This window comes from Brassica napus, chromosome C3 (genome assembly GCF_020379485.1).
Source record: "Brassica napus cultivar Da-Ae chromosome C3, Da-Ae, whole genome shotgun sequence".
NCBI lineage: Eukaryota > Viridiplantae > Streptophyta > Magnoliopsida > Brassicales > Brassicaceae > Brassica > Brassica napus.
The window spans coordinates 73,427,917-73,453,884 of NC_063446.1; the positions used below are offsets into that span (position 1 = coordinate 73,427,917).

Consider the following 25,968-nt stretch of genomic DNA (forward strand, 5'->3'; position numbering starts at 1 on the left):
TTCCCTATCCCTTCTATCTTAATCTTATCACCATTTGCTATTTGAACATTCCCTGAGGCAGGCTGGACATCACTAATCATGTTCTTATCACTAATCATGTCATGGCTTGATCCTGAATCTATAATGATAGGTTTAGGGTAAAGAGAGTGTGTACCAGCCTTCTTGGATGAGATAAAGGCTTGGATAAGGGAATGTAGGTCACTCATGGTTGCTGGACCATCAGTGTTGACTGCACTATCAGTACTTCTCCATGTTTCTTCTTCATTTGAACCACCAATGACAGATGAATACATGGTTCGACCTTGAATCGATGGATGCTCAAACTCTTTGATTACATTCCTGGCTTGATTCAAGTCACTTCTTCTTGGCATATTGCGCTTCTTATGTTGTTCCTTAGCCTTCTTGTACTCTGGAAACAACACCATGTTCTTCCTACTGATTTTGAGATAAACTGGACTTTGATGAAGCTTTTCCTGATATGGTTGAAGCTTTCTTGAGTTCCAGAGAATAGGGTACTCCTCTATCTTGAGTTCTAGTGAGGTTCTTCTCTTTTGAAAGACCTTTGGACCAGTGGATAAAAGGATGTATCCAACAGATTTTGAAGATAATCTGAGAAAGAAAGAAATTTGCGGAAGCTTTTGTGAGGTTCAAGAGCTTAATGATCTGATACCATGTTAGAATGAGAGAATTATTGAGAGTTTATTTCTGGGGAATGAAGAACATGAAGAACATGAGAGAGAGAGAGAAAGAATGAGAGATATGTAAATTTCAAAATGTAAGAGAGAGAAGGAGATAATAGTTTCCTTGAGTTAATTGTAGATCTGAATACAAGTATTTAAAGAAAAGTTGTCTCAGTACACAATACAATAAAATATTCATTGTTTTAAAATATCTTCAATTGTCTTCTTCTCTCTTCCTCTTCTCTTCAATAAAATACTCCAGTATAGTAATTCTTATAAAGTCTTATAAAACCTTATAAGTCTGGCATAGTCTGATTCTCAAGTCCAGCTAGTCTAGTCTGATTCTCAAGTCCAACCAGCCTAGTCTGATTCTCAAGTCCAGCCTAGTCTGATTCAACCTGATTCTCTTGTTCTTTATTGCTTCATCTCAACAGAGAATTGGGTGATAACAATCTTGATTTAGCTGATCTTGATTTAGAGAAAATGTTTGAATGTTTGAGCAGCGATGAGTTTGCGGTAATTTGAGGAGAGTCCGGTTTGATCTCGGATCAGTTTTTATTTTCTCAGATAAGAGAAAACTGATGCAACTCAAACATGTCAAGCTTCTGTAATGAATGATAGGAGTTTGAGTTTATATTATTCTATTAGGTGGTTTTCTGGATCACGGGCAAAAGTAAAATTTTATACTCTTTATAAATTACTATTTTATATTTTTCATTTTTTATTTTTTTTATCATTCACTTGTTAAAATTAAAATCAATATTACAAAATAATGATTTATTATTTGAAATTTTCATGTTGGTAAATAATGTCTTAATAGTATAAGTTTTGGTTACTTAATTTTTATAAATAAATATATGTAGCTTATATTCATATTTAATGAATATACTTAGTATATAATATGTATTTGGTAAATATACTTTATTTTCTTAGTTTCAATTGTGCTTTTATCTTCCAAAAAAAGGTTTGAAATTATACAATATCAGGTTTTGTACTTGGTTCCAACTACAACATACTAAAATCATACAACGTATATAAAAGGTGTAAGTTGAATTTGTAACTCAAGTACAATACATACTAGATCATATACATAAAATCAAAAAAAATTATGAGTTCCAGTTAAAATAAAATCATAAAATCAAACTATAATCTGTTTTTGCTTATGCTATGTGAAAATAGAGTTCCAGTTAAAACATAATTAATTAGTATCTCAATAAATAAAAAAATAGTGTTTTAACTAGCTATGGGTGATGACATACTTTTGAATTAGGAAAACTGAAATTTAGACTCTAGAGGGAGCTTTAGTTGATTTTCTAGTAGGGGGCTCTCCACCGGAATTCTTTTCCGGCTTTAATTTTCTTTTTGGGACGGTGGTGGTTTTTTGGGTGATTGGTGTGGTTTCCTTTTGTGGATTGACGAAATTATTGGAAATTTTATATTCCTTGCGAGTTAATTATTTTATTACCTTTGAAGGCTTTTAATCTTTCCTTTCTATTTGACACTTTCCTTTATCTGGTTCTCTTTTACGAAATTCTTGCCCAAGTAAATTGATATGATATCAATCAAAATAATTGCAGAGTACTGCAGAATTAAGAGTAGCTTTTCTGGAACGGCCGTAGACCTCCTCCCAAGTCTGTCGGCATCGCAACAGCGCTCTCTGGTTCCCCTTGTTAGTGTTACGATGGTGGATAACTTGCATACTGCGATTACGGCTTTGTCTCTCCATGATGAAGAGCCGGTAGATCTGCCGGACAATCCATGCTTCAGCGTTTTTGAGGAGAATGCTTTGAGTCTTCTAGGAAGGCTTCTTAACCCTGATTGTCAACCAATGGACAAGATGATTGAAACTATGCCAATGGTGTGGAGAATTAACGGCAGGGTCCGTGGAGTAGCTCTATCTAACGAGAAGTTCCAATTCATATTCCAGAGGGAAGAAGATATGGAGACTGTTCTTAAGGATCGGCCTTGGTCTTATAATCATTGGACCATGTTGCTGGATCGATGGATCCCGTCGCCGCCGGCGAATTTTCTGACTACTGTTGATGTTTGGGTCAGGATCAGTAACATTCCAGTCAATCACTACCGCCTGGAGACTATGGATTTTTTGGCCTCTAAAGTGGGTAAAGTGGAAGAGATTGCATATGATCCTAAAGCTTCTCAAAAGGAGGCTTATATACGAGCTTTGGTACGTCTAGATATTGCTAATCCTGCAATTGCGATAAAGCCACTGAATCTTCCTTCAGGAGGGAGAGTCATCATTGAGTTTGAGTACGAAAAGTTGCGTAAACGGTGCTTTCACTGCCAGCGTTTAACCCATGAAAGGCCAAGCTGCCCTTTTTTGAAGAATAAGGCTGTGATAAAGGAACGGAAGGACAAAGAAGAGGGAAGGAGGAATCTGGTGGTGCCTCAAGGAAACACCACTCATCGTAATGACGCTCAGCTGGATCAGAAGAAAAGAGATGGGGAGCGCTTGTTTGCCCCGCCTGGTTTTGCTCCTCTTTTCCCAGAACTCTCTGGTACAGAGCGTAATATGGCACTGCAGTACATCTCGCATAGTGATGCTACAGAGAGGCAAGCTAGGATCACTCGTGTTCAACAATCTCTAGAGCCGGGCTTTATAGAGAAAGACGTGCATCATCCACGGATATCTCACGATGTCAATAAGGGGAAAGGGCATGTTTTTAACTTTCATGATCATGATAGGCTTCAAAAACGTGCCTGTAGAACGGGCGAGGGTCAAGCCTTGTCGGAACCAGTTGGAGACCTTAGAATCGTGTTGGCATCAGGGGTAAACGACCAAGAGGCTTCTTCCTCTACCTCTCCTTTAGGGCCGACGGTGTTTCGTGTTGGCTCTTACTCAGGGAACCTCTCTACCGAGTCCAGGTTTGATGGTAAGAAGAGTCGCCGCCGTCCTCAGAAATGGAAACGTCTGAGGAATCCCGAGAAAGTGTGCACATCTGGGCCCCGACCTCAAACAGGAGATTATTCTTTGCTTCCTGACACTCGACATCATGATGATCTTGCACTAGGGACCACGTTGTCGAAGCGTAAAGCTCCCTTGAATGTTGGAGAACATTCTTCAAAATCTCCAAAAACCTCTCAACCTACGGTGGCTTCCGATTTGAAGCCGCTGCCATCCCAATGAGCGTTATTAGCTGGATTTGTCGAGGAGCTGGAAGCACTGAGACAGTTCAACAACTCCGGGAGTTAAGAAAGGATTTCTTCCCGGATTTTTTATTTTTAATGGAAACTAAGCAGAAGAGAGATTACATGGTTGGGTAACAAAAAGATTTTGGTTACGATGAGATTTTAACTGTTGACCCCATAGGTCTAAGTGGGGGTTTGGCGGTAATGTGGAAAGGGTGCTACAAAGTGGATGTGTTGGAAGCTGATAAAAGAATCATTGACTTGCATGTCACGGCAGGGTCTCTGGGCTTCTATCTGTCGTGTATATATGGTGATCCGGTTCGTGCTCGCAGGAGTTTAGTGTGGGACAGGCTGAGTACTATTGGAATGGTGAGAAATGAGGTTTGGTGGGGGACTTCAATGAGCTGCTATGCCCATCTGAGAAGTTAGGAGGAACAATGAGGCAAGATTACAATTGCTGGGATTTTAGAAATATGGTTGATAACTGCAAGCTTAAAGAAACGAAGAGCTCGGGGAATCAACTGTCGTGGGCTGGGTGGCGAGACAGTGTATGGATCCAATGCAGACTGGACCGAAGCTTCGGTAATGATGAATGGTTCCAATTATTTCCCAAAGCGCATATGGAGTATCTTGGTATGGTCACTTCTGATCATCGACCAATTCGGGTGACATTTGCATTTGAAGAAAGAGAGATGGGAAAGGGAAGGTTCATATTTGACAAAAGATTAGCAAAGCAACGTGGAGTTGAGGAGATTGTGCGGCTTGGGTGGGGCCCTTCTGTGTCTGCAGGCTCTAATACTCCGCTGGCTGATCGTATTAACAGATGTCGGAGGGAGCTGGCTAAATGGAAGAGAGTGACTACTGTTAATGCAGGGGGTAGAATCAAAAGGTTGAAAGTCTCTTTGGAAGAGGAGGTTTCGAAAAGATTACCAAGTTGGATCAAGATGAAACGTCTAAGACGTGAGCTCTCCCAAGCATATCGAGCAGAAGAGTCCTTCTGGCGTCAGCGTAGTCGTATCAGATGGTTGAAGCTTGGGGACAGGAACACGAGATACTTTCATCTTTGTGCAAAAAGTCGTAGAATTAAGAATCGTATTCTAATGCTCAAAGATGCCTTGGGCGAAGAACATTTTTCTGAGGGCTCTAAAGGCAGCATTGCAACTGATTACTTTCGAGATATCTTCACCAGCTCGAATCCTTGGGATCTGGAGAGTCTGTTTGAAGGTTTTCAGGGTCGAGTAACACCGGCTATGAACTCGATGCTCATGGCTCCGGTGCTTGCAGAAGAAATCAAAGTTGCTGCTTTTTCTATCAAAGGAGATAGTGCCCCAGGGGCAGATGGTCTTACAGGAACCTTCTACAAGCGTTTTTGGGACATTGTGGGACCGTCTACAGTTGAGAGAATTCAGGGTTTTTTTCGAACAGCAGTTCTACCTGCTGGCTGGAATCACACACATATATGTCTCCTCCCAAAGGTGGCGGCTCCCTCGACAATGACTGAGCTAAGGCCGATCAGCTTATGCTCAGTTCATTACAAAATTGTATCCAAGGTCTTATGCAACAGATTGAAGCATATTCTTCCTGATATTGTGTCAGATACACAAGGAGCGTTCGTTGGCGGTCGGCTTATCACTGATAATATCCTAGTAGCTCACGAGATGGTACATGCTCTACGAACCAAGGAGGGGATAAATGATAGGTTCTTAGCAATCAAGACAGACATGTCCAAAGCCTATGATCGGGTGGAATGGTCTTTTGTTGAGATTCTACTAGAACGCTTGGGTTTTGATAGAAGATGGGTGACTTGGATATTGTCTTGCATCAGCTCGGTCACGTACTCCATCCTCTTGAATGGTGGTCAACATGGTTTCATTAAACCGGAGAGGGGGATTAGACAGGGGGACCCATTGTCACCGTTCTTGTTTATTCTGTGCGCGGAAGCTTTGGTTAGTACCTTGAATGAGGCTGAGGCGAATGGAAAGCTGCATGGTATTAGACTCTCAGCTCAGGGACCCTCAGTGCATTATCTCCTGTTTGCCGATGATAGCTTACTGCTGTGTGAGGCGTCTAGTGATGATGGAGCAGAGATCGTTAGGAGGCTGAAACTCTATGGTGAGGCTTCTGGTCAAGTGATTAACTACACCAAGTCATCTATTATTTTTGGAGCCAAAGTACCTATTCACTTGCGTGAAGAGATGAAGACGATCTTGGGAATAGAGCAGGAAGGTGGAGAGGGCTCTTATCTTGGACTGCCCGAGTGTTTCAGTAGCTCCAAAGGGAAGTTACTAAGTTTCATCCACGACAAGGTACAAGGGAGACTTCGGGGAGGTGGAGCTAAGGTCTTATCTCAAGGAGGCAAGGAGATCATTCTAAAGTCAGTGGGTTTGGCGTTACCAGTTTTCGCTATGACTTGTTTTAAGCTTCCCAAAGATCTGTGTGCCAAATTGACTAGCATAATGACTGAGTTCTGGTGGGGTGGGACTGCTGAGAAACGTAAGATAGCATGGGTCGCTTGGAAGAAGTTGTGCAAATCCAATGAGCTTGGTGGAATGGGATTTAAGGACATTGAATGGTTTAATCAGGCCCTCTTGTGCAAGCAAGCTTGGCGAATCTGGTATAAACCGCAGTCCCTACTAGCTCGAGTAATGAAAAGTAGATACTTCCGTCAAGGTGATTTCTTAGAGTGTGGCATTGGAACTCGACCCTCCTATGCTTGGAGGAGTATTATTCATGGCAGGGAGCTTCTCTTGCAGGGTCTGTGGAAAAGAGTTGGCAATGGCCAGGATACTCACGTCTGGTATGAAAATTGGCTACGGATGGAGATACCAAGACCCCCGAGGTACCGAACTGATGATGTTGATCTTACCCTCAAAGTATCGGACCTTATAGATGCGAGATATGGTACGTGGGATGTTGCGAGAGTACGCCACTTATTTGTAGAAGAAGATGCTAATCATATCTTGGGGATGAAGTTAGATCATCGGCGTGAAGATACACTGGTATGGGGTTTTAGTAGAGACGGAAAATATGACTCGCAGAGTGGCTACAAATTGCTAGAACACCTTCAGACTATATCTTCTCCTGAAGCTCCATCTCTGCCCCCGGTGGAAAAAAGACTTTGGTCTAATATTTGGAAAGTAAAGACTCTTCCTAAGATCCGTCATTTCATGTGGAGAGCTTTAGCAGGAGCTTTGGCTGTGGCGACGAGGCTACGTACTAGGGGTATACAGATAGATCCAAGCTGTAAGATGTGTCATGCGCACCCGGAGACGATTTGTCATATTCTCTTTCATTGCCATACAGCAAAAGAAGTTTGGAGATTGTCAAATATTACTTTGCCTCCTGCTGGTTTCTCCATGAACTCGGTATTTTTGAAATTTCATCACCTGATGGATGTCTGCAGGCGAAGCACATCATCTGACACCAGCTCTAAATACTTTCCGTAGATTCTGTGGCACTTATGGAAAGCTAGGAATATGTCAGTATTTGAAAGGGTGAGCTTAGGAGCATCGGATATATGGGAAAGGGTTAAAGTGGACGCTGCAGCATGGTTTGGAGCCAACGATCCATCATCCAGAAATGAGGAATTAATTCAAAGCAGTCTGGTGAATGTCTTGCGATGGCAAAAACCATCAGCTTCTTTTGTTAAGTGTAATATTGGAACATCGTGGATTGACGACAGACAGAACTGTGGAGCAGCTTGGATACTAAGAGATCAGTTAGGTCAAGTTCTTTGTCATAGTCGCCGATCCTACTCTTCGGTGTCAAATAAGATGGAAGCAGAGCTATGGAGTTTCCTCTGGGCAGTTGAGTCCATCTCATCTCTTCGGTACGAGAGAGTGGTTTTCGAATCCTCCTCCTACCTTGCGGGGGAAGCAATCCTTAGACCTTCCTTGTTTCCACAATTCAATGATATGTTGAAGGACATTCGTAATAAGCTATCCTTTTTTCGGCTATGGACCGTAGCCTTTGCGCATATAGAAGGAAACCGGTGTGCGGAAGCAATCGCCACTAGTGTTACTCGCGATCACAGATACTCGTCTTACATTGCTCATGCCGGTCCTTTCTGGTTAGCTTCGGAGCTTCAAGAGGAAGCTTTGGGGGAAGATCAATGATTCAAGATGCTCTTCGTACTGTGACAGCCAGCTGCAGACTTGTGAGAATCCTTCATGTTACTGGTTTCTCCTTGCGGTTTTGGCATTTTAGTTTATCTTCTCCTCTTTTATTTTAAGTTCTGGGGCCTACTGGTTTCCTTGTTGTGTTTTGCCTATGTACTTTGGAGTTGAACTCTCTTCCATTTTTTAATGATTACACAGTGTTAAAAAAAAAAACTAGCTATGGGTCCTTTCACAGAACACAAGTGTTGTAAGTTATTGAGATACTAATTAATTTTGTTTAACTGCAACTCTATTCTCACAGAGCATAAACTAAAACAAATTTTATTTTGATGGTTGAAAGCTTTTAAAGAGAAGACAGACTCTAGACTCAACTCAATCCCAAACTTAATATTCTATATTTTGAGGTGGAAAAAAGTAAGGGGCCATCATTCTTTCAGCAAGATTGGTGACTCCCCGAGATGGGCTTGACCGTACGAGGCCCACCAACATCCTCATAGTTTTCCCATTCCTCGACCTTCTTCGCCATTTTCATCATCTGATCGAGATTACGCGGGTCAAACATCTTCATACCCGCGCGAATCTTCGACTTCAACCCATTAGAGTATGCGATCTCCAACACGGAATCGGCGATCTCCAGAACATCAAGTGAGATGAACTCACGGTTAAAAGCTTTCACCGTCCCCTCCTGCTGGAGAGTCAAGAGCTTCTCCGCCGCTGTTACATCAGTAATGGTAGAATATTGTTCCAGAACACGATGCTTGAGCTGACCCCAGTTGCGGAAAGGGTTTCTGCTTCGTTCCCAGCGGAACCAAAGCAACGCGTCGCCGGTGAAACACAAACGGACCACCCTCAACTTTTCCTCCGCCGTGAAGTCACCCAGATCGAAAAACTCCTCCACCCGTAAGATCCAGCTTTCCGCCTCCTCACCATCGAACGTTGGCAACTCCAAGAGACGGGTCTTCCAAGGTGTACGATCACCCTGAAAACCATCTCCTTGACCAACCCAACCTCGACCGTTAGAACGTTCCTCACGACCCGAGAACGGCGATGGTGACCTCATCGGACCCCAACGATCGTCTCCTTCATGGACTCTGCTCCCGATCGTAGCGCCCGATCCACTCGGTTCATACATCTGGCCTTTCCCTTTCTCCATCGCACGTACCCGAAGTTTCTCGTCTTCACGTTCCTTCTGCTCTTGCTCCCAACGGCCAAACATGGTCGCGAGCTGTTGCTTCATCTCACCCATGGACAGCTTAAGCTCGGAGACATCGTTCATACCCTGCTCCAGGGACGCGATCCGGCTCATCTGCTGCTCCAAAGTAAGATCTAGATCCGATTTTTTTGGTGGCATGGTTCCCAGATTCGACTGCTCTGATACCAATCTGATACACTTTGGATGTATCAAACGTGTAAATCAGAAGAAAATAGGAAGAACTGTTGTTGTATTAATCAATGAACGAAGTACAGCGAGTTTTTCTTAGGAGTTTACTCACTCTCCTTCATGAACAAGATTGACAATACAACTGATACACATTTCTATTATCCCCTCTCTCTACTTATACTACTCTCCGTATTGTTGCTGACCTCCTCATGCTCTCTACATGACCAACAAGATCACGTGCTCTGTCGATGACTCAGCATAGTACCGTTATTCTTTTATTCCTTATCCATAAAGCATCACCCAATGAGTACCAACACTCATGGGCCAAACGCCGACTTTCCTTCTGTCACTCCTTTTGGGCCCTGCGCTTGTACTGGTACAAGATAGGAGGGTGCACTGCTTCGTACGTATAAGAGGAGACGACCTCTCTCTGCGTTTCAGGCCTTTGCTATCTCTCTCACGAGTTTCGGCACTAAACTTGCCTGCGAGTGAAAAAAGATGTGTTAAATGTTTTGATGTAAAATCATGTGTAAGTGGTAAACACCAAGGTTTGTTGGAAGGAGGAGAAGCACATAAAGTTTGAAAAAAAAAATTTTATTTTAATGACCTAACTAGATTTTGATCCGCGCTTTTTTAAGCCAATAAAACATACTAAAATCATACAACGTATATAAAAGGTGTAAGTTGAATTTGTAACTCAAGTACAATACATATCATACATAAAATCAAAAAAAATTATGAGTTCCAGTTAAAATAAAATCATAAAATCAAACTATAATCTGTTTTTGCTTATGCTATGTGAAAATAGAGTTCCGGTTAAAACATAATTAATTAGTATCTCAATAAATAAAAAAATAGTGTTTTAGCTAGCTATGGGTCCTTTCACAGAACACAAGTGTTGTAAGTTATTGAGATACTAATTAATTTTGTTTAACTGCAACTCTATTCTCACAGAGCATAAACTAAAACAAATTTTATTTTGATGGTTGAAAGCTTTTAAAGAGAAGACAGATTCTAGACTCAACTCAATCCCAAACTTAATATTCTATATTTTGAGGTGGAAAAAAGTAAGGGGCCATCATTCTTTCAGTAAGAATTGTGATGAAAGAATCAGCAAGCTTGAAACATGCAATCTCCATGACATCCAACATATAGACACGGTTAGGCCTCACGCCAGGAAAAGAGCTAGCACGGACACAGAATGGTTCAGCCTTTGAGATGAAAATGGTGAGATCTCCAATGTCTTGAGTGTACACTGCATTTCCCCTGGGGCTTACCCTGAACACCATTACAGCTTTTGTTTCCAATAGGGCTTTGTTCACAGTCTGTCTGAAACACCTGACCAAAAAGGTTTCACCTGTGGATTGTGATTCCACCAAGTGTTCGGTCGTGAGACATGTATCCATAACCTCACGTTCTGCTTCGGTCGGCTCTGGAAGGAAATGATATACCAACTCCTGAAACTTGGGTGTGTGCTTGATGTCTTTGCAGAGATCCCATGATGCAATGAGCTGGCCTCCAGATCCAGGTATGCGAAACATGTTATGTTTCTTGGAAAACATGACACGGGAGGAATAGAAGCTAGGGTTTGCGATCCTGATGTTGAACCACTTGGAATTGCCTTGTGCAGAGGGTCGGCAGAAGCTGAGTTGGGGTCCCATGAACTTAACAGCCACGACACAATCTTCTTCTTCGGGAGATAGTGAGGACAAGGACACGTTGGTGATGATTTGGGTTTGGCAATGAGGCAAAGTTACAAGAGGAGGCAGGGAGATGCGTTTTGGATTTGCATCAGATGCAGCCGGGTTTAGATCATCATGGAGACGCAAAATGCCAACGCCATGCAACAAAGAGGCTACCCAGCCATGAGAGGACCCGATTGTTACTGCTGCATCACTAACCTTATTGCCTTCTTTAAATTTCTCAGCCAGCCATGGGGTGATCGGATCATTAATATCGTTATACACCAACTCGACAGGCGCCTTTTTTTTCCGTTTAGGATAATCTTTACAAGTATATGCAAAACTGAGCTCTACATTATCCGGCGCAAATTTTGCGCCATCGATGTAACAAGGAGGGGTCTGCAGCGGGGAAGATGAGCCGCCAGCAGAGGCTCTTATCAACACCGGTTTCCGAATGAAGATCTTCGGAGAGTGGCTAAGAAGGAGAGACATGATCAATTTTCTTCAGTGAATTAAAACAAAGCAAAGAAAAAACCGTGAATAACTCGAGAGATGTTCACATTATCCCCACCTACATCCTTCTATAAATACAGAGCAATAAACTTGGCCACCAAGTTTTCCATTAAAAATAAAAGTAAATAAAAACTTTCCATTTAGACAGCATCTTAATTGGATGTCGCTTTTAATGATGATAAAATTGGAGAAATTTTTGGGTTCACCAACCAATGAAAATAGGTGATTTTATATATACAGTTTTTTTCAAAAAAGGAAACATAATATTCAGAATTTATTTTTTAAATAAAAAGATAGAAAATAATAAAAAATTCATACTAAACCCTAAATCCTAAACATGGAACCCTAAACCCTTAGGTAAACACTAAACCCTAAATCTTTAGGTAAATTCTAAACCCATGGATAGACTCATAACCCTTAGAATATCTCTTTACCCAAGGGTTTAGGGTTTACCCAAAGGTTTAGAGTTTACCCAAAGGTTTAGGGTTTAGTATAAACGGCTTTAACAACATTAAAATTGTTTTTTTTACAGCTGATATTATTATTTTTATATATTTTATCTAAAGGTTTAGGGTTTATCCAAAGATTTAGACTTTAGGGTTTAGTGTTTAAGATTTAGAGTATAGGGTTTAGTATCAACGACTTTAACAATATTAAAAAAAATCTTTTTAATTGCTATTATATTTTTTATTTATTTTTTTATCCTTTTATTTTAAAAATAAGTTCTAAATATTATGTTTCCTTTTTTAAAAAATATGTATATAAAATAACTAATTCTCATTGGTTGGTAAACCTAGGGGGTGAACCTAAGAATGTATATAAAATAACTAATTTTTTTAATTCTAAAATGATAGTTAGAAGACATGTGGAAGGTAAAAGTTTTGAAGAGGTTGTAAAAATCCTTCTTTTAGAACCTTTCTTCGCTCTTTCTCCTAACTTTTTTTTTATTTCTTTTTTTTAATAGTGGGATTCTAATTAAAAATCTCCATTGAAGGTGGTCTTACAAAACAAAAAAGTATACAAAAATATAGAGAAATTCTCAAATATAGCTTTTTTATTTAATTTTCGTCAGAAAAATGACTTTTAATGAAAAAAATGATCAAAATAAGTTTTATTAAAGAGTAAAAATGTGTTTTTTGGGAGAGGTATGGGGGATGTTTATAATACAACTAAATAATATTTTCTAAAAATTTTATGCAAATTTTAAAAGTTATAAAATATATTTTGAAATGAATTCACTATTTGATTATTTCAGATAATAAATTTATTGTACCGATATTGAAATTATATAAGTAACTAATAGCAATTATAACAAAGTAAATTGTATAAAAATGTTTATATATTAATATTTTCAGAGAAAAAACTTAAAATAATAATATAGAATTACATTATATATAATAGTGATTTATAAATCATATATTTAAAATATTTATGATTTAACAAACTTATACATTTATAAAATATATAACATATCCTCACGGTCAAGCTCTAGTAATAGTTAAGTTACAACTACCCTTAGATGCACGTATGAACCAAAAGAAGACAAAATACATATGTTGACCTTATTACTAATCAAAGTTAAAAAAAAAAAAGCCATACGAGTATACAACAACATGTATTATGAGAAGTTTAATTCATTTTTAAAAATTATTATAAGATTTTATGGGTTTTTGTCAGATGAGCCGGTGTTGGTTCACAGATTAATAACGAGGGTTTTGGGTCTTATTAGATTTTTAATTAATAGGTTTTCAATAAAACAAAATTTTATGGAAACATATTAGTTGGTAGAATCTCTGATAGAATACTACATGAAGAGAATAAGTCAGTTGTAATTATATACGGCAACTGGGTTTTGCGGTTTGACTGCTAGTCCATATCGAATATAAGAACATTGCTTATATCTTATCTCATTTATAAACCATATATGTACATTATACTAAAAGGAGTTAAATAATTTGTAAAAATAAAATGCCTTCTTCGCACCATTTAAATGTTTATACATTATTATTTCTCATCATTCCATTTCAGTTTGGTATATTGTTTTTTTTTCAGTTTTGGTTCGGTATTTTGGTTTCGGTGTTTTGGTTCTAGAAATTTAGAAACTGTTCAATTATTTACAAAAATTGGTTTGGTTTCAGTTGAGTTATTTTGGTTTGATTCAGTAGCAAAGTTGAGAACTGGAAAATATGCAAAAAAAAAATTGGTCAAATTTAGTTTCGGTGGTTAGATTCTGGTTTTTCGGTAATTACGGATTTATAGATAAAAATATCATATAATTTAGATCTTTCAGTTGAAATATGGGATAATTCAGTTTTTTGGATAAAAATATAAGATAATTCAAATATTTTTTAATATTTTGAATAAAAATATACTCAGTAATTGTTTTTAGGTAATTAGGTTTTTAAATAGTATTTTTAGGATATTTAGTTATTTAGAAATTGAATATGTTTAATATTTGTAATTATATAATTTATATTTTCAAATTCAGGTATCCATTAGGCTCTCAGTTTGGTTTCAATATTTCTTTTTGAGAGATGTATAACATGTTCGGTTATTTATGAAATTCTTTTCCATTTTGATTTTTTTTTCAGTTTGGTGGTTCCAAATTCAAGTATCCATTAGGCTCTCAGTTTGGTTTCAGTATTTCTTTTCCGGAGATATATAACATGTTCGGTTATTTATGAAATTCTTTTCCATTTTGTTTTTTTTTTACAGTTTGGTTGGTCAATTTTGATTTGGTCTTTCAGTTTAAATATTGGATAATTCAGTTTTTTTGGATAAAAATATAAGATAATTCAAATATTTTTTTAATATTTTGAATAAAAATATACTCAGTAATTTTTTTTAAGTAATTAGGTTTTTAAATAGTATTTTTTTAGGATATTCAGTTATTTAGAAATTGAATATGTTTAATATTTGTAATTATATAATTTATATTTTCAAATTCAGGTATCCATTAGGCTTTCAATATTTTGGTTCGAGTGATATATATATGTTCTGTTATTTATGAAATTCCTTTCAAATTTGAGTTTGGTGGTTCCGAATAACTGTCCCCCCCCCCCATCACAGATCTCAAGGTTGCCTCACAGCTGCTTATGATTTTTATACCACTCCATTCCATAACCCCAACGATCAAAACTAGACTGAGAATTTTTTTTTTTTTTTTTTTTTTTTAGAGGGGTCAAAATTGGGTCATAACTTTTGATTGAAACCCAACATTGTTAGTACATCTATCTTATACTGATCATTGAAGTAACAATTTTTGATGTGTAATTTATTAGAAGAACCAAATTTGATCTAGTTGATGAGGACCCCAAAGATATAGAAAAAAGTGAGAAGATATATAAGATGGGGTCTTTGAAGATCGATCACATTAGCTGGCTATGGGTCCTTTCACAGAACACAAGTGTTGTGAGTTATTGAGATACTAATTAATTATGTTTTAACTGGAACTCTATTTTCACATAGCATAATCAAAAACAGATTATAGTTTGATTTTATGATTTTGTTTTAACTGGAACTCATAATTTTTTTGATTTTATGTATGATCTAGTATGTATTGTACTTGAGTTACAAATTCAACTTACACCTTTTATATACGTTGTATGAGTTTAGTATGTTGTAGTTGGAACCAAGTACAAAACCTGATATTGTAAATTTTCAAACCTTTTTTGGAAGATAAAAGCACAATTGAAACTAAGAAAATAAAGTATATTTACCAAATATATATTATATACTAAGTATATTCATTAAATATGAATATAAGCTACATATATTTATTTATAAAAACTAAGTAACCAAAACTTATACTATTAAGACATTATTTACCAACATGAAAATTTCAAATAATAAATAATTATTTTGTAATATTGATTTTAATTTTAACAAGTGAATGATCAAAAAAATAAAAAATAATAATTTATAAAGAGTTTAAAATTTTACTTTTGCCAGTGACCCAGAAAACCACCTAATAGAATAATATAAACTCAAAGTCCTACCATTCATTACAGAAGCTTGACATGTTTGTGTTGCATCAGTTTTCTCTTATCTGAGAAAAAAAAAACTGATCCGGGATCAAACCGGACTCTCTTCAAATTACCACAAACTCATCGCTGCTCAAAAATTCAAACATTTTCTCTAAATCAAGAAGCTAAATCAAGATCATCATTACCCAATTCTCCTGCAGCAGGTAATAACAGATGGTTGTTGTTGTTGCAAAAACTTTAAGAAACCCCAGATGATGATGATCATCATCTTCTTCTTCTTCTAGAGTTTTATTTCAAGAATCTACTCACACAAGTGTACGTTGTAAGTTATTGAGATAGTAATTAATGTTGTCTTAACTGAAACTCTATTTTCACATAGAGTAAACTAAAACAGATTATATTTTGATGGCTGAAAGCTTTTAAAGAGAAGACAGACTCTAGACTCAACTCAATCCCAAACTTGATATTCTATATTTTGAGGTGGAATAAAGTAAGGGGCCACGACTCTTTTCGTATAACCTGAGATGTCAGAATCAGCAAGACTGAAAAATGCAATCTCGGTGTCCTCCAAGATATAGACTTCGTTAGGTCTCACATCAGGAAAAGAGCTTGCACGGACACAGAATGCTTCAGACTTTGAGATGAAAATGGTGAGATCTCCAAGGTGGCGAGTGTACATTGCATTTCCCAAGGGAAGTACCGTGAACACCATTACAGCTTTTGTTTCCCAACTGGTACCACCGTTCACGCTCTGTCTGAAACACTTGACCAAAAAGGTTTCACCTGTGGATTGTGATTCCACCAAGTGTTCGGTGGTGAAACAGGTATCCATAACCTCACGTTCTGCTTCGCTCAGCTCGGGAAGGTTACGATATCGCAACACCAGAATCTCGGGTGTGTGCTGGTCTTTGCAGAGATCCCATGACCCAATGAGTTGGCCTCCAGCTCCAGGTATGCGAAACATGTTAAGTTTCTCGGAAAACATGACACGGGAGGAGAAGAAGCTAGGGTTTGCGATCCTGATGTTGAACCACTTGGACTTGCTGCCTAGAGCAGAGGAGGGTCTGCAGTAGCTGAGTTGGGGTCCCAAGAACTTGACAGCCACGACACAATCTTCGTCCTCTGGAGATGGTGAGGACAAGGACACGTTGGTGACGATTTGGGTTTGGCAATGAGGCACAGTTACAAGAGGAGGCAGGGAGATGCGTTTTGGATTTGCATCAGATGCAACCGGGTTTAGATCATCATGGAGACGCAGAGTGCCAACGCCATGCATCAAAGAGGCTACCCAGCCATGAGAGGACCCGATTGTTGTTACCTCTGCATCGTTATACACTAGCTGCTCAGGCGCCTTTTTTCTCAATCTAGGATGATTTTTCATAGAATATGCATATTCGAGTAATACATGATCTGTCCCACAAGGATCCGCGCCATGGATGAAACAAGGAGGGGTTTGCACCAGGGAAGAAGAGCCGCCACCAGAGGCTCTTACCAACACAGGTTTCCGAATGAAGAGCTTCGGGGAGTAGCCGAGAAGGAGAGACATGAATTTTAAACAATAATAAAATGAAACAAAACAAAGAAGAAGAAGAAGAAGAAAGAACCGTAACTCGAGAGATGTTCACATTATCCCCACCTAATTCCTTTTATAATTACAGAGCAAGCAACTTGGCCACCAAGTTTTCCATTAAAAATAAGAAATAAAATAAATTTCCATATAGACAGAATCTCAATTGGATGTCGCTTTAATGATAGTCAGACTCTCCACTAATTTAGGAAAATTAGCCTTTTATTTAAGTAAATTAACATCAATTTTGGGTATTTAAAAGAAATATTCTTGGGTTCACCTCTAGATGAACCAACCAATGAAAATTGATTATTTTATATACATATTTTTTAAAAAGGAAACATAATATTTAGAACTTATTTTTTAAAATAAAAGGATAAAAAATAAATAAATAATATAATAGCAATTAAAAAGATTTTTTTTAATATTGTTAAAGTCGTTCGTACTAAACTCTATACTCTAAATTTTAAACACTAAACCCTAAACCCTGAATCTTTGGATAAACCCTAAACCCTGATCTTTAGATAAACTCTAAACTCTTAGGTAAAATATATAAAAATAATAATAGCAGCTGTAAAAAACAATTTTAATGTTGTTAAAGTCGTTTATACTAAACCCTAAACTCTAAAACCTAAATATTAAACCCTAAATCTTTGGGTAAACTCTAAATCTTTGGGTAAACCCTAAACCTTTGGGTAAAGAGATATTCCAAGGGTTATGAGTCTATCCATGGATTTAGGATTTACCCAAGGTTTTAGGGTTTAGTGTTTACCTAAGGGTTTAGGGTTCCATGTTTAGGATTTAGGGTTTAGTATGAATTTTTTATTTATTTTCTATCTTTCTATTTAAAAAAAATAAATTCTGAATATTATGTTTCCTTTTTGAAAAAATATGTATATATAAAATCACCAATTTTCATTGGTTGGTGAACCTAGGGTTGAACCCAAGAATTTCCCTTTATATTATGTAGTTACATATGTGAGATGCAATAATGGAAAATACGCGTAAGGTAATATTCCCTTTTTAAATATCTAAAATCGGTTGCATGTAAATTATGGTAACTAAATTATGGTTATATAAGCTATTAAATGTTTATTATTTACGGTATCTTTTTCTTAACTGATTCTCCACTTTTTAAGGGAAATCTTACTAAGATTGGAGTATTAATTGCATAACAAACCATTAAAACGTCATTAATGAAATAAAGAAATCATGGTTTAAATTTCAATGGCACAACTTGGTAAATACTAAGATAAAATAAGGGTGAATTCTCAAATGTACTTCAATTTTAATAGTATAGACTAGATTTTGACCCGCGCTTTCAAAGCGCGGGTTTATTTTTGTTTTTTTTTTCAATTGACAAATATTTAGTAAATGTCACATTTTCATATATTTGTGTTTTATTTTATAAAAGACTTAAAATTTTATCTTTATTTATCGTATTTCATTTTAAATGACTATTTATGTTAAAAAAATTAAACTTTATTTTTTTAATGAATTAAGTTGGTATAACTCTGATAAATTAATTTTATTATGGGATTAATATTTTAATTAAAAAATTATATACTTTTAATAAAGATTTATACTTTTCAATAAAAAAATTCAATTATTTTTATGAATGCTTAAATTATATTAAGAAAAAAAAAATAATAATTAAGAATCGTTGAAAAAAAATTATTTGAACTTGGACTCAATGGTCCAAAGGAAAAAAAAAAGGTGAGAATTGAATCTGATTTTTTAATAGGCCCAAATGGCCCAATAGAGATTTGATTTGGACTGGATCCAAAAATAATGACCCAATATAGATTTGTTATTAATATTACTTAATTGCCCTTAATGAAACATGCAATGTTAGTGAAAGAAACATGCCCCTAAGGTAATTATGACAATAGGATCCTGCTTTAATAGTATAGATTTCATACATACATTGTGGAAGCACCGTAGCTTAGTAGTTAAGGTTTAAAAACTTCTACATCTAGGTCTGAAATTTGAATTCCAGACTATGCAATTTCTTGCATATTACAGGAAATCTAGGTTTTAAGTCCTGAAGAGAACGATTTATTAAAACAATTATGCAGACTACGGAAGAAAGGCTTACAAGAGATCTTCAACATGATGCAAGTAAATCTGGTCAGACGTGGATCTTCATAGGACTTAGGCATATGTCCTCATAAGGCAGGTAGTATTGTCGGTTGTCGAATCGTCTATATAATATTTCTTATATCATAATTGTAATATCATAATAAATGAGCGTTACAAAAAAGATTTCATACACAAATCACAATAGAATTTTTTTTACATCAAGATGCACTTTATCACTTTTTAATTACATCTAAAGCCACAATGCACTTATAAGATACTTTCTCATGAGACCTATAGAGAGAATATACAGATTTGCTCTTAATGAGAAGAAAATTAAATCTTTTTTAGACTAGAGGAAAGAGAAAGTATATTTCTTTATTATTATTTAATGTACTTCTTAATATTTTGTTTTTGCTTATTTTTAAATTAAAAATACGTGTAACAAATTTTGTTGATATAATAATTTTTTTTTATTCTCTATAATTTGATATTCACTTTGATATATTTTTTGGTTATATTTTAAAGTATATACTTGTACATGTATTCAATGATTGTGTTATGGATGAGTGATATGCGGATGTTTGAAGACTGTGGATAACCACATGTAGAATATAAGCATGGTAAGATACATGTGGATGAGTGTGGGAAGATATGGACGAATAAGCATGGATGGGTAAACATGGACGACTATTTGTGGATGAGTAAATTTATGATTAGAATTCAAAATTTAGCATACTACATATCTCATGGTGGAGGATTGTGACGAGCTCGAACCACCGCAGCTTCACCGAGCTCATCCACGACGATGTTGAGCTCGGAATCCATGGTGTGGCTCACCGGGAAGAGAAGCTGACTCGTTTTGACCGATGGTTTTGAAGGAGGAGCTGACTTGTTTTAACTTTTTGGTTTGTTTAGCTTTGTTTTCATCATGCAAGCTTGTTTTTTTTCTCTAGATATGTTTGTGGTCGTAATTAGTTTGAAGTTATTAATCAAAATAGAATTTTCTAGAAAATAGAATTAAAATCTATGGGTTAACCCCCCTACGAAAATATTTAATTTTTCGGTAAATGCTCTATATACTGAAGCTTATGATTTTTACTGTAGTTTTAAAATTTTGAACACATTCGATATTTGTATTAATGTATATTATACTCTCTTTAATGGTACATAGGCATCGTTTAAATTTTTTGTCAATTAATTTAGTAAAACTTCATAATATTCCCAAAATTGGTTGACTAACCACTATAAAATCTATATTCTCTAGAAAAATGGACACAACAAAGGTTCTAAACCTTTTTGACCTTCATCATATGTTAGTGAATGATTCAACTATGCATTAAAATTGAATTTTTATTTTTTGAATTTTTCTCAAAATCTATGGGTTAACCCCTACGAAAATATTGATTTTTCGGTAAATGCTCTATATACTGAAGCCTATGATTTTAGTGTAGTTTTAAAAATTTAAACACATTATATTTGTATTAATGTATATTAAACTCTCTTTAATTGTACATGGGCATCATTTAAATTTTTTGTCAATTAATTTAGTAAAATTTCATAATACTCCCTAAATTGGTTGACTAACCACTATAAAATCGTTATTCTATAGAAAAACGAAGACCACAAAGGTTTCAAACCTCTTTGACATTCATCATATGTTATTGAATAATGCAACAGTGCATTAAAATATAATTTTCATTTTTTTGAATTTTTCTCAAAATCTTTGGGTTGATTGAATAAACCCTACGAAAATATTTAGAGGTTGATTGTTTGTAGTTTTTAAAGTAGTTTTTGGTTTTTGATTTTCTAGAATCTATTTTTTAACCAATCATGATTTTGACAAACTAGTTTTCCTATTTTCTAGGGAAACTAGTTTCTGATTCATTTTACCTTTTTCTACTTAGAAACCAAAATCTCTTTTTTTTTTGGTTTCTCACGAGCAAAAACCATAAAAGTATTTTTTTTAAAAATATTATTAATGTTAGATAAAATTGTAGTATATAAGACATACACCTATCATTCTGCAAAGCCCACAAAACAAACGTAAAACAACATCACTTTTCTAAGCAATCGGAGTTATATCTTCACTACTTATAGAAACAATTAAATTTTTATAAAGATAAGTTAATTTATTAATGTTTTAATCAATATTTTGTACCATAAATTTTATATAAAATTAATTAAAGTTGTATTTTACAAAAAATGTCATTAATTAAATTTGTTAACTAAAGCATAATATTTTGTCACACTTTAATTACTTCTGTGTTTTAAAATATTTTCTATTAATATTAATGTAAAATATTTTAATAAAGTTTATTTTTTGCCATTGTTTTTAAAATATAATTAAATTTTACTTTATTCATAAAATATAACTATTATTATGTATTATACCATATGTGTAGACTTATATTTGCCGCAATTGTAGAAATATTGTTAATTTTTAATTTAAATTTGTAAATATTATTTATCAATAATTATTTAATTCTAAAATTTTACACAAAATTATTGCATATAGAGTTAAATTCTACACATAGAATTAAAATTTTAAGTTTATGTTTAAAACATAATAATATTTTTTGTGTTTGCTGTTTATTTATTTTAAAATAAGCTTATGTGTGTTTTGATAAGGATATTTTATATTTACTATGTCCAGATTAAATATTTTACTATTAATAATTTTTTTTCATTTTATTGCTTTAAAAGCCAAAACCAAAAACTAAAAACTAAAAACCAAAATCTAAAGTCACGATTCATGTTTTTCAAAAAACCAAAATCTACTGCAAAATCTAAAATCCAAAAACCAATATCTAAAATCCAAAAACCAAAAACTAAAAACTAAAAACCAAAATCTAAAATCTAGAAACCACACAAACAATCATCACCTTAATATTTCGGTAAATGCTCTATATACTGAAGCCTATGATCTTTAGTGTTGTTTTAAAATTTCTAAACACATTCTACATTTGTATTAATGTATATTAAACTCTCTTTCATGGTACATGGGCATAGTTTAAATATTTTGGCAATTAATTTAGTAAGACTTCATAATACTCTCTAAATTGGTTGACTAACCACTATAAAATCGATATTCTCTAGAAAAACGATAACCACAAAGGTTTCAAACCTCTTTGACCTTCATCATTATTGAAAGATGCAACTATTCATTAAAATAGAATTTTCATTTTTTTGAATTTTCTCAAAATCTATGGATTAACCTTTACGAAAATATTTATTTTTCGGAAAATACTCTATATACTAAAGCCTATGATCTTTCGTGTTGTTTTATATTTTCTAAACACATTCTAAACATGAGTTCCGGAGGTGTTCTGTTTGTGGCGTTGTGAATTACTGCTCACGCGCTTGTTAGGCTCTGGATTGGAAACTCCGACATAAGTTGGCTTGTGCGCCGGCTGAACAAGGTGCAGCCGGTGACGGAGAAGGTAACGTTCAGATTGAGGGAAACGTTACGGTGATAACGTACCAGTGGTGCCCATAGATTTAAACGAAAAATAAATTTTTGAGTTTAAATGCATTGCTTCTCTGGCAGGGCAGTTTATGTGTGGGAGCAAACAATGTCATGAAATAGAAGGGTTGGCGAGCTATGAGGCATGTATCTTTAGGAATTTTCTCAATTACTATTCTGATGTTTATGTGTGTGTGTATTTACCTCAATAAGCTTGTTGAATTTGCAGGTGAATTTTTCTTATCATGAAGCTGGAGAACACAAACAAGCCCTTGTTAAACTCGTAACTTGTGAGAGGTACTAGAGTCACTCATTATACAGCCTGTTCATCTCTGTTTTTTATATTGATTATGAAGAAAAGTTTTGGTGGTGGTTTTGGAAATTAAGTACCTACGGCAATGATCAATACTTATTTTGTATATATGCTTTTCTATACCACTTGCTTGGTCTCCAGTAAAGCTTGACAACCCTCTTTTCTATTTCTTTAATGTCACTAGATGTGCTGAGAAGCTTTACTACAAAAGAAGAAAGGATGCTGAAAGATCAGAGAGTAAAGAAAAGAAAAGGCAGAGACGTAAACGGTATTGATAATGAAATCAGTATCATATTACAACCTAAGGGTTATGGTTTTCTCTTGAGCTAAATATAATTTGGATCTCAGGAATCGATCAAGTAGTGAAGATGACATAGAGGAAGAGGAAAGGAGAAAAGGTGTGGAATTTACCAAGCTTGCTATATAATGTGTCTAGTCTATTGAAGGGAGGCTAGGTTCAGATTTTTTGATAGGTTATGGATTATAAAAATCTCAGAAGGGAATGAACAAAGTTGTCTTTCATAATGGCAGGAAAAAAGAACAAGTCCAAGCTGGAAGGTTGTGAGAGAGAAGGCAAGGATGATGAAAACTTCGACGAATTCATGGAAGGAATGTTTCCGGGGAAGGGTGAATATTTCTTCCTCACGATCAGAGTCCTAATCTCACTCTATATATATATAAGCTCGAGACAAACGAAAAATAAAAGGGTTTAAACACAAAACCCATCACATGGAATTACCTGTGGGACATGTTGTTGCTGGTGTATTTTTCTTGTTAATTTGTTTGTGGCATTCATTCAACAACATAAAACTCTTTCGTCTCAACCCAAACACTTTTTCTTCATCGCATGGCTCCCTTTCTCCAAGTTCAGGTGCTTAGAGCTTTACACAACTCATCAATCATGATAGTCAGACAACTCGTCATTGGTCCCAAGAGACACCAACCCTTCGACCCTGATGCACCATTGCATCGAGTCATATCCGCAGCTTCAAGCATGCCTCCGTGTCTATGTTCTTTATTGTCTATGTTTTTTTTCGCAATAGTCTTTGACTGAGCACGGCCTAGAGCAGCTGCAACCGCTAAGGGACTAACGTTTCTTGCTTTAGCCGCTGCGTTCGCTCAGCAGTTGTTTCTCTTACATCTTCACTCTGCGACAACATGAACTTGGAAGGACAATATCATTTGCTCTTTCAGTTTGTCATTTTCGTTTCCCTCATCACCACTCTAATGGGTATTGCCATGCCACCAAAGAACAAATTGATGGTGTTTACAGTGAGAAAGTCGACTACTCATCTCCAGTATAACCACCAAAGAACAAATTGATCGAAGAGGATGGTAATGACGACCAACAAGAATTTGAATTGTTGAAGAAGATAGGTTATTCTTGATTTGTTCAAATGGGTAAACTCAATGATAGCCAAGACAAGATGTGAAAATGTTATGTGAAAGTTCATACCTATTAAACCTGTATTTTTTTGAAATTGGTGATTTTTCATATTACTATTAATTATGGTGGTACGCCATGATATTTTATCTTCCCTGTGTATGCTAAATATTGTGAAATTACTGTTGGTAAGGATTTTACTTTTCTGGAGATATATAAATTATTAACATATCTACTCTGTTAAATAAACCGTGAAAGGTTAATACACTGTATGAACAATCTATATATGAAGGTGGAAAACTATAAAATCTATAATTAGAATATAACATATCTGACTTAAAAGCGTTCTTACATATCAGTTGTTTGATTTCTTTCATGATTTACCTGGTCCATTGAAAGTTGTGATAACTTAGCTTGGATTTAACATATATGATGTATATCATGTATGTAAGGGTTTCTTAGGACTTAGGAGCAATCCAACAGCTGTCAAAACTGCATTCAACCCATCATTGGGGAGGAAGCTCCCATTGCATGCTTTATTATTTTCATCTCTGGATTCGATGTCCAACTCTGACTCTATTTGTCTGAACCTCAACCCATTTTTCAACCTTCAAAATCTCTCTTAGCGTCTTAACCTTTAAAATTTCATGCTATTTTCATTTTCTGGAAAACACGTCGTAATTTTGAGAATGCTATTTAATATAAACTAGATTTTAATCCGCATTTTTAAAATGTGAAATTGTAAAAATCTAATTAGATTAATTAGGGTTTTGTGAAAAATGTACATGTCAAAAGATACACGCGCAACCGCACGGGTATTTTTTCAATTTATATATATATATATATATATATATATATATATATATATATATATTTATTTTAGATCATTGGTAGTATACATTTTTAACGTTAATCATATATATCAATATTTATATAACTATTTCAAATACAATAATTTTATAGTTTATATTTTTTAATTAATCAATTGTTTAAAATTATAACATGCATTTGTCTCTTTTTATTATATATTTATCTTATTTGTTTGTATTTAGTTACTGAAAAAATTAATATATGCATGAAACAACATATCTGAAAATTATTTTGTGTTTAATTTATCTAAAATCTGACCTATCGTCCTTCAAAACTGGATTTTCTTTTAGCAATATTTTTTTTATGTTTATTCATTTTAGATAATATATTATTGTATATACAAAATTTTAAGATATGTAAATTTTTTATACATGTATTATATAGTTTGCGAATATTAAGCTGTTCTGTCATCATATTATATTTTTAACATAAATATTTATATTTATAAAAATAATTTTATAAATTTATCAATTTAATATAATTTATCATATTTAGTTAAATATAATATTTTATTTTAACATGATTTATTATTATTATAAAATATATAAAAATAAAATAGAATTTTATTTTTCATTTTATAAATGATAACTTAATATATATCAATGCATAATAATAATTCTATTTAAAATTAAACTATATCATTATTAAAGTAGTTACAAACATTTTATAGTATTAACTTTAGTGAATATATGGAACTTACCAACATAATTTCTGGTTTTATTTCTAAATTTGAAATTTATATATGAAAATTAAATTAAATTGGACCTACATAATAGAAAAGA

At 34.9% G+C, this 25,968-nt stretch overlaps 5 protein-coding genes across 5 annotated transcripts; 3 read left to right on the plus strand and 2 right to left on the minus strand.

Annotated features, from left to right (window-relative positions):
• The first annotated feature begins 2,361 nt into the window (after positions 1–2,361).
• LOC106398470 lies at positions 2,362–3,825 on the plus strand. Its single transcript, XM_013839019.2, has one exon. The coding sequence runs from the start codon at positions 2,362–2,364 to the stop codon at positions 3,823–3,825; it is 1,464 nt and encodes a 487-aa protein (XP_013694473.2).
• Positions 3,826–4,300: 475 nt separating this feature from the next.
• Positions 4,301–7,942, plus strand: LOC106398469. The gene is made up of 2 exons (XM_048750236.1): positions 4,301–7,192; positions 7,274–7,942. Exons 1-2 carry the CDS (start codon positions 4,301–4,303, stop codon positions 7,940–7,942), a joined length of 3,561 nt encoding a protein of 1,186 aa, XP_048606193.1.
• A 2,342-nt stretch (positions 7,943–10,284) lies between these two features.
• On the minus strand, positions 10,285–11,710 carry LOC125575300. Its single transcript, XM_048751465.1, has one exon. The coding sequence runs from the start codon at positions 11,498–11,500 to the stop codon at positions 10,364–10,366; it is 1,137 nt and encodes a 378-aa protein (XP_048607422.1). The 5' UTR covers positions 11,501–11,710; the 3' UTR covers positions 10,285–10,363.
• A 4,177-nt stretch (positions 11,711–15,887) lies between these two features.
• Positions 15,888–17,556, minus strand: LOC106397841. The gene has a single exon (XM_048751466.1). The coding sequence runs from the start codon at positions 17,051–17,053 to the stop codon at positions 15,956–15,958; it is 1,098 nt and encodes a 365-aa protein (XP_048607423.1). The 5' UTR covers positions 17,054–17,556; the 3' UTR covers positions 15,888–15,955.
• Positions 17,557–22,658: 5,102 nt separating this feature from the next.
• Positions 22,659–23,660, plus strand: LOC106398468 (protein FRA10AC1 homolog). Its single transcript, XM_022712741.2, has 5 exons — positions 22,659–22,762; positions 22,849–22,916; positions 23,117–23,200; positions 23,281–23,330; positions 23,464–23,660. Exons 1-5 carry the CDS (start codon positions 22,712–22,714, stop codon positions 23,643–23,645), a joined length of 435 nt encoding a protein of 144 aa, XP_022568462.1. The 5' UTR covers positions 22,659–22,711; the 3' UTR covers positions 23,646–23,660.
• The last annotated feature ends 2,308 nt before the right edge of the window (positions 23,661–25,968 follow it).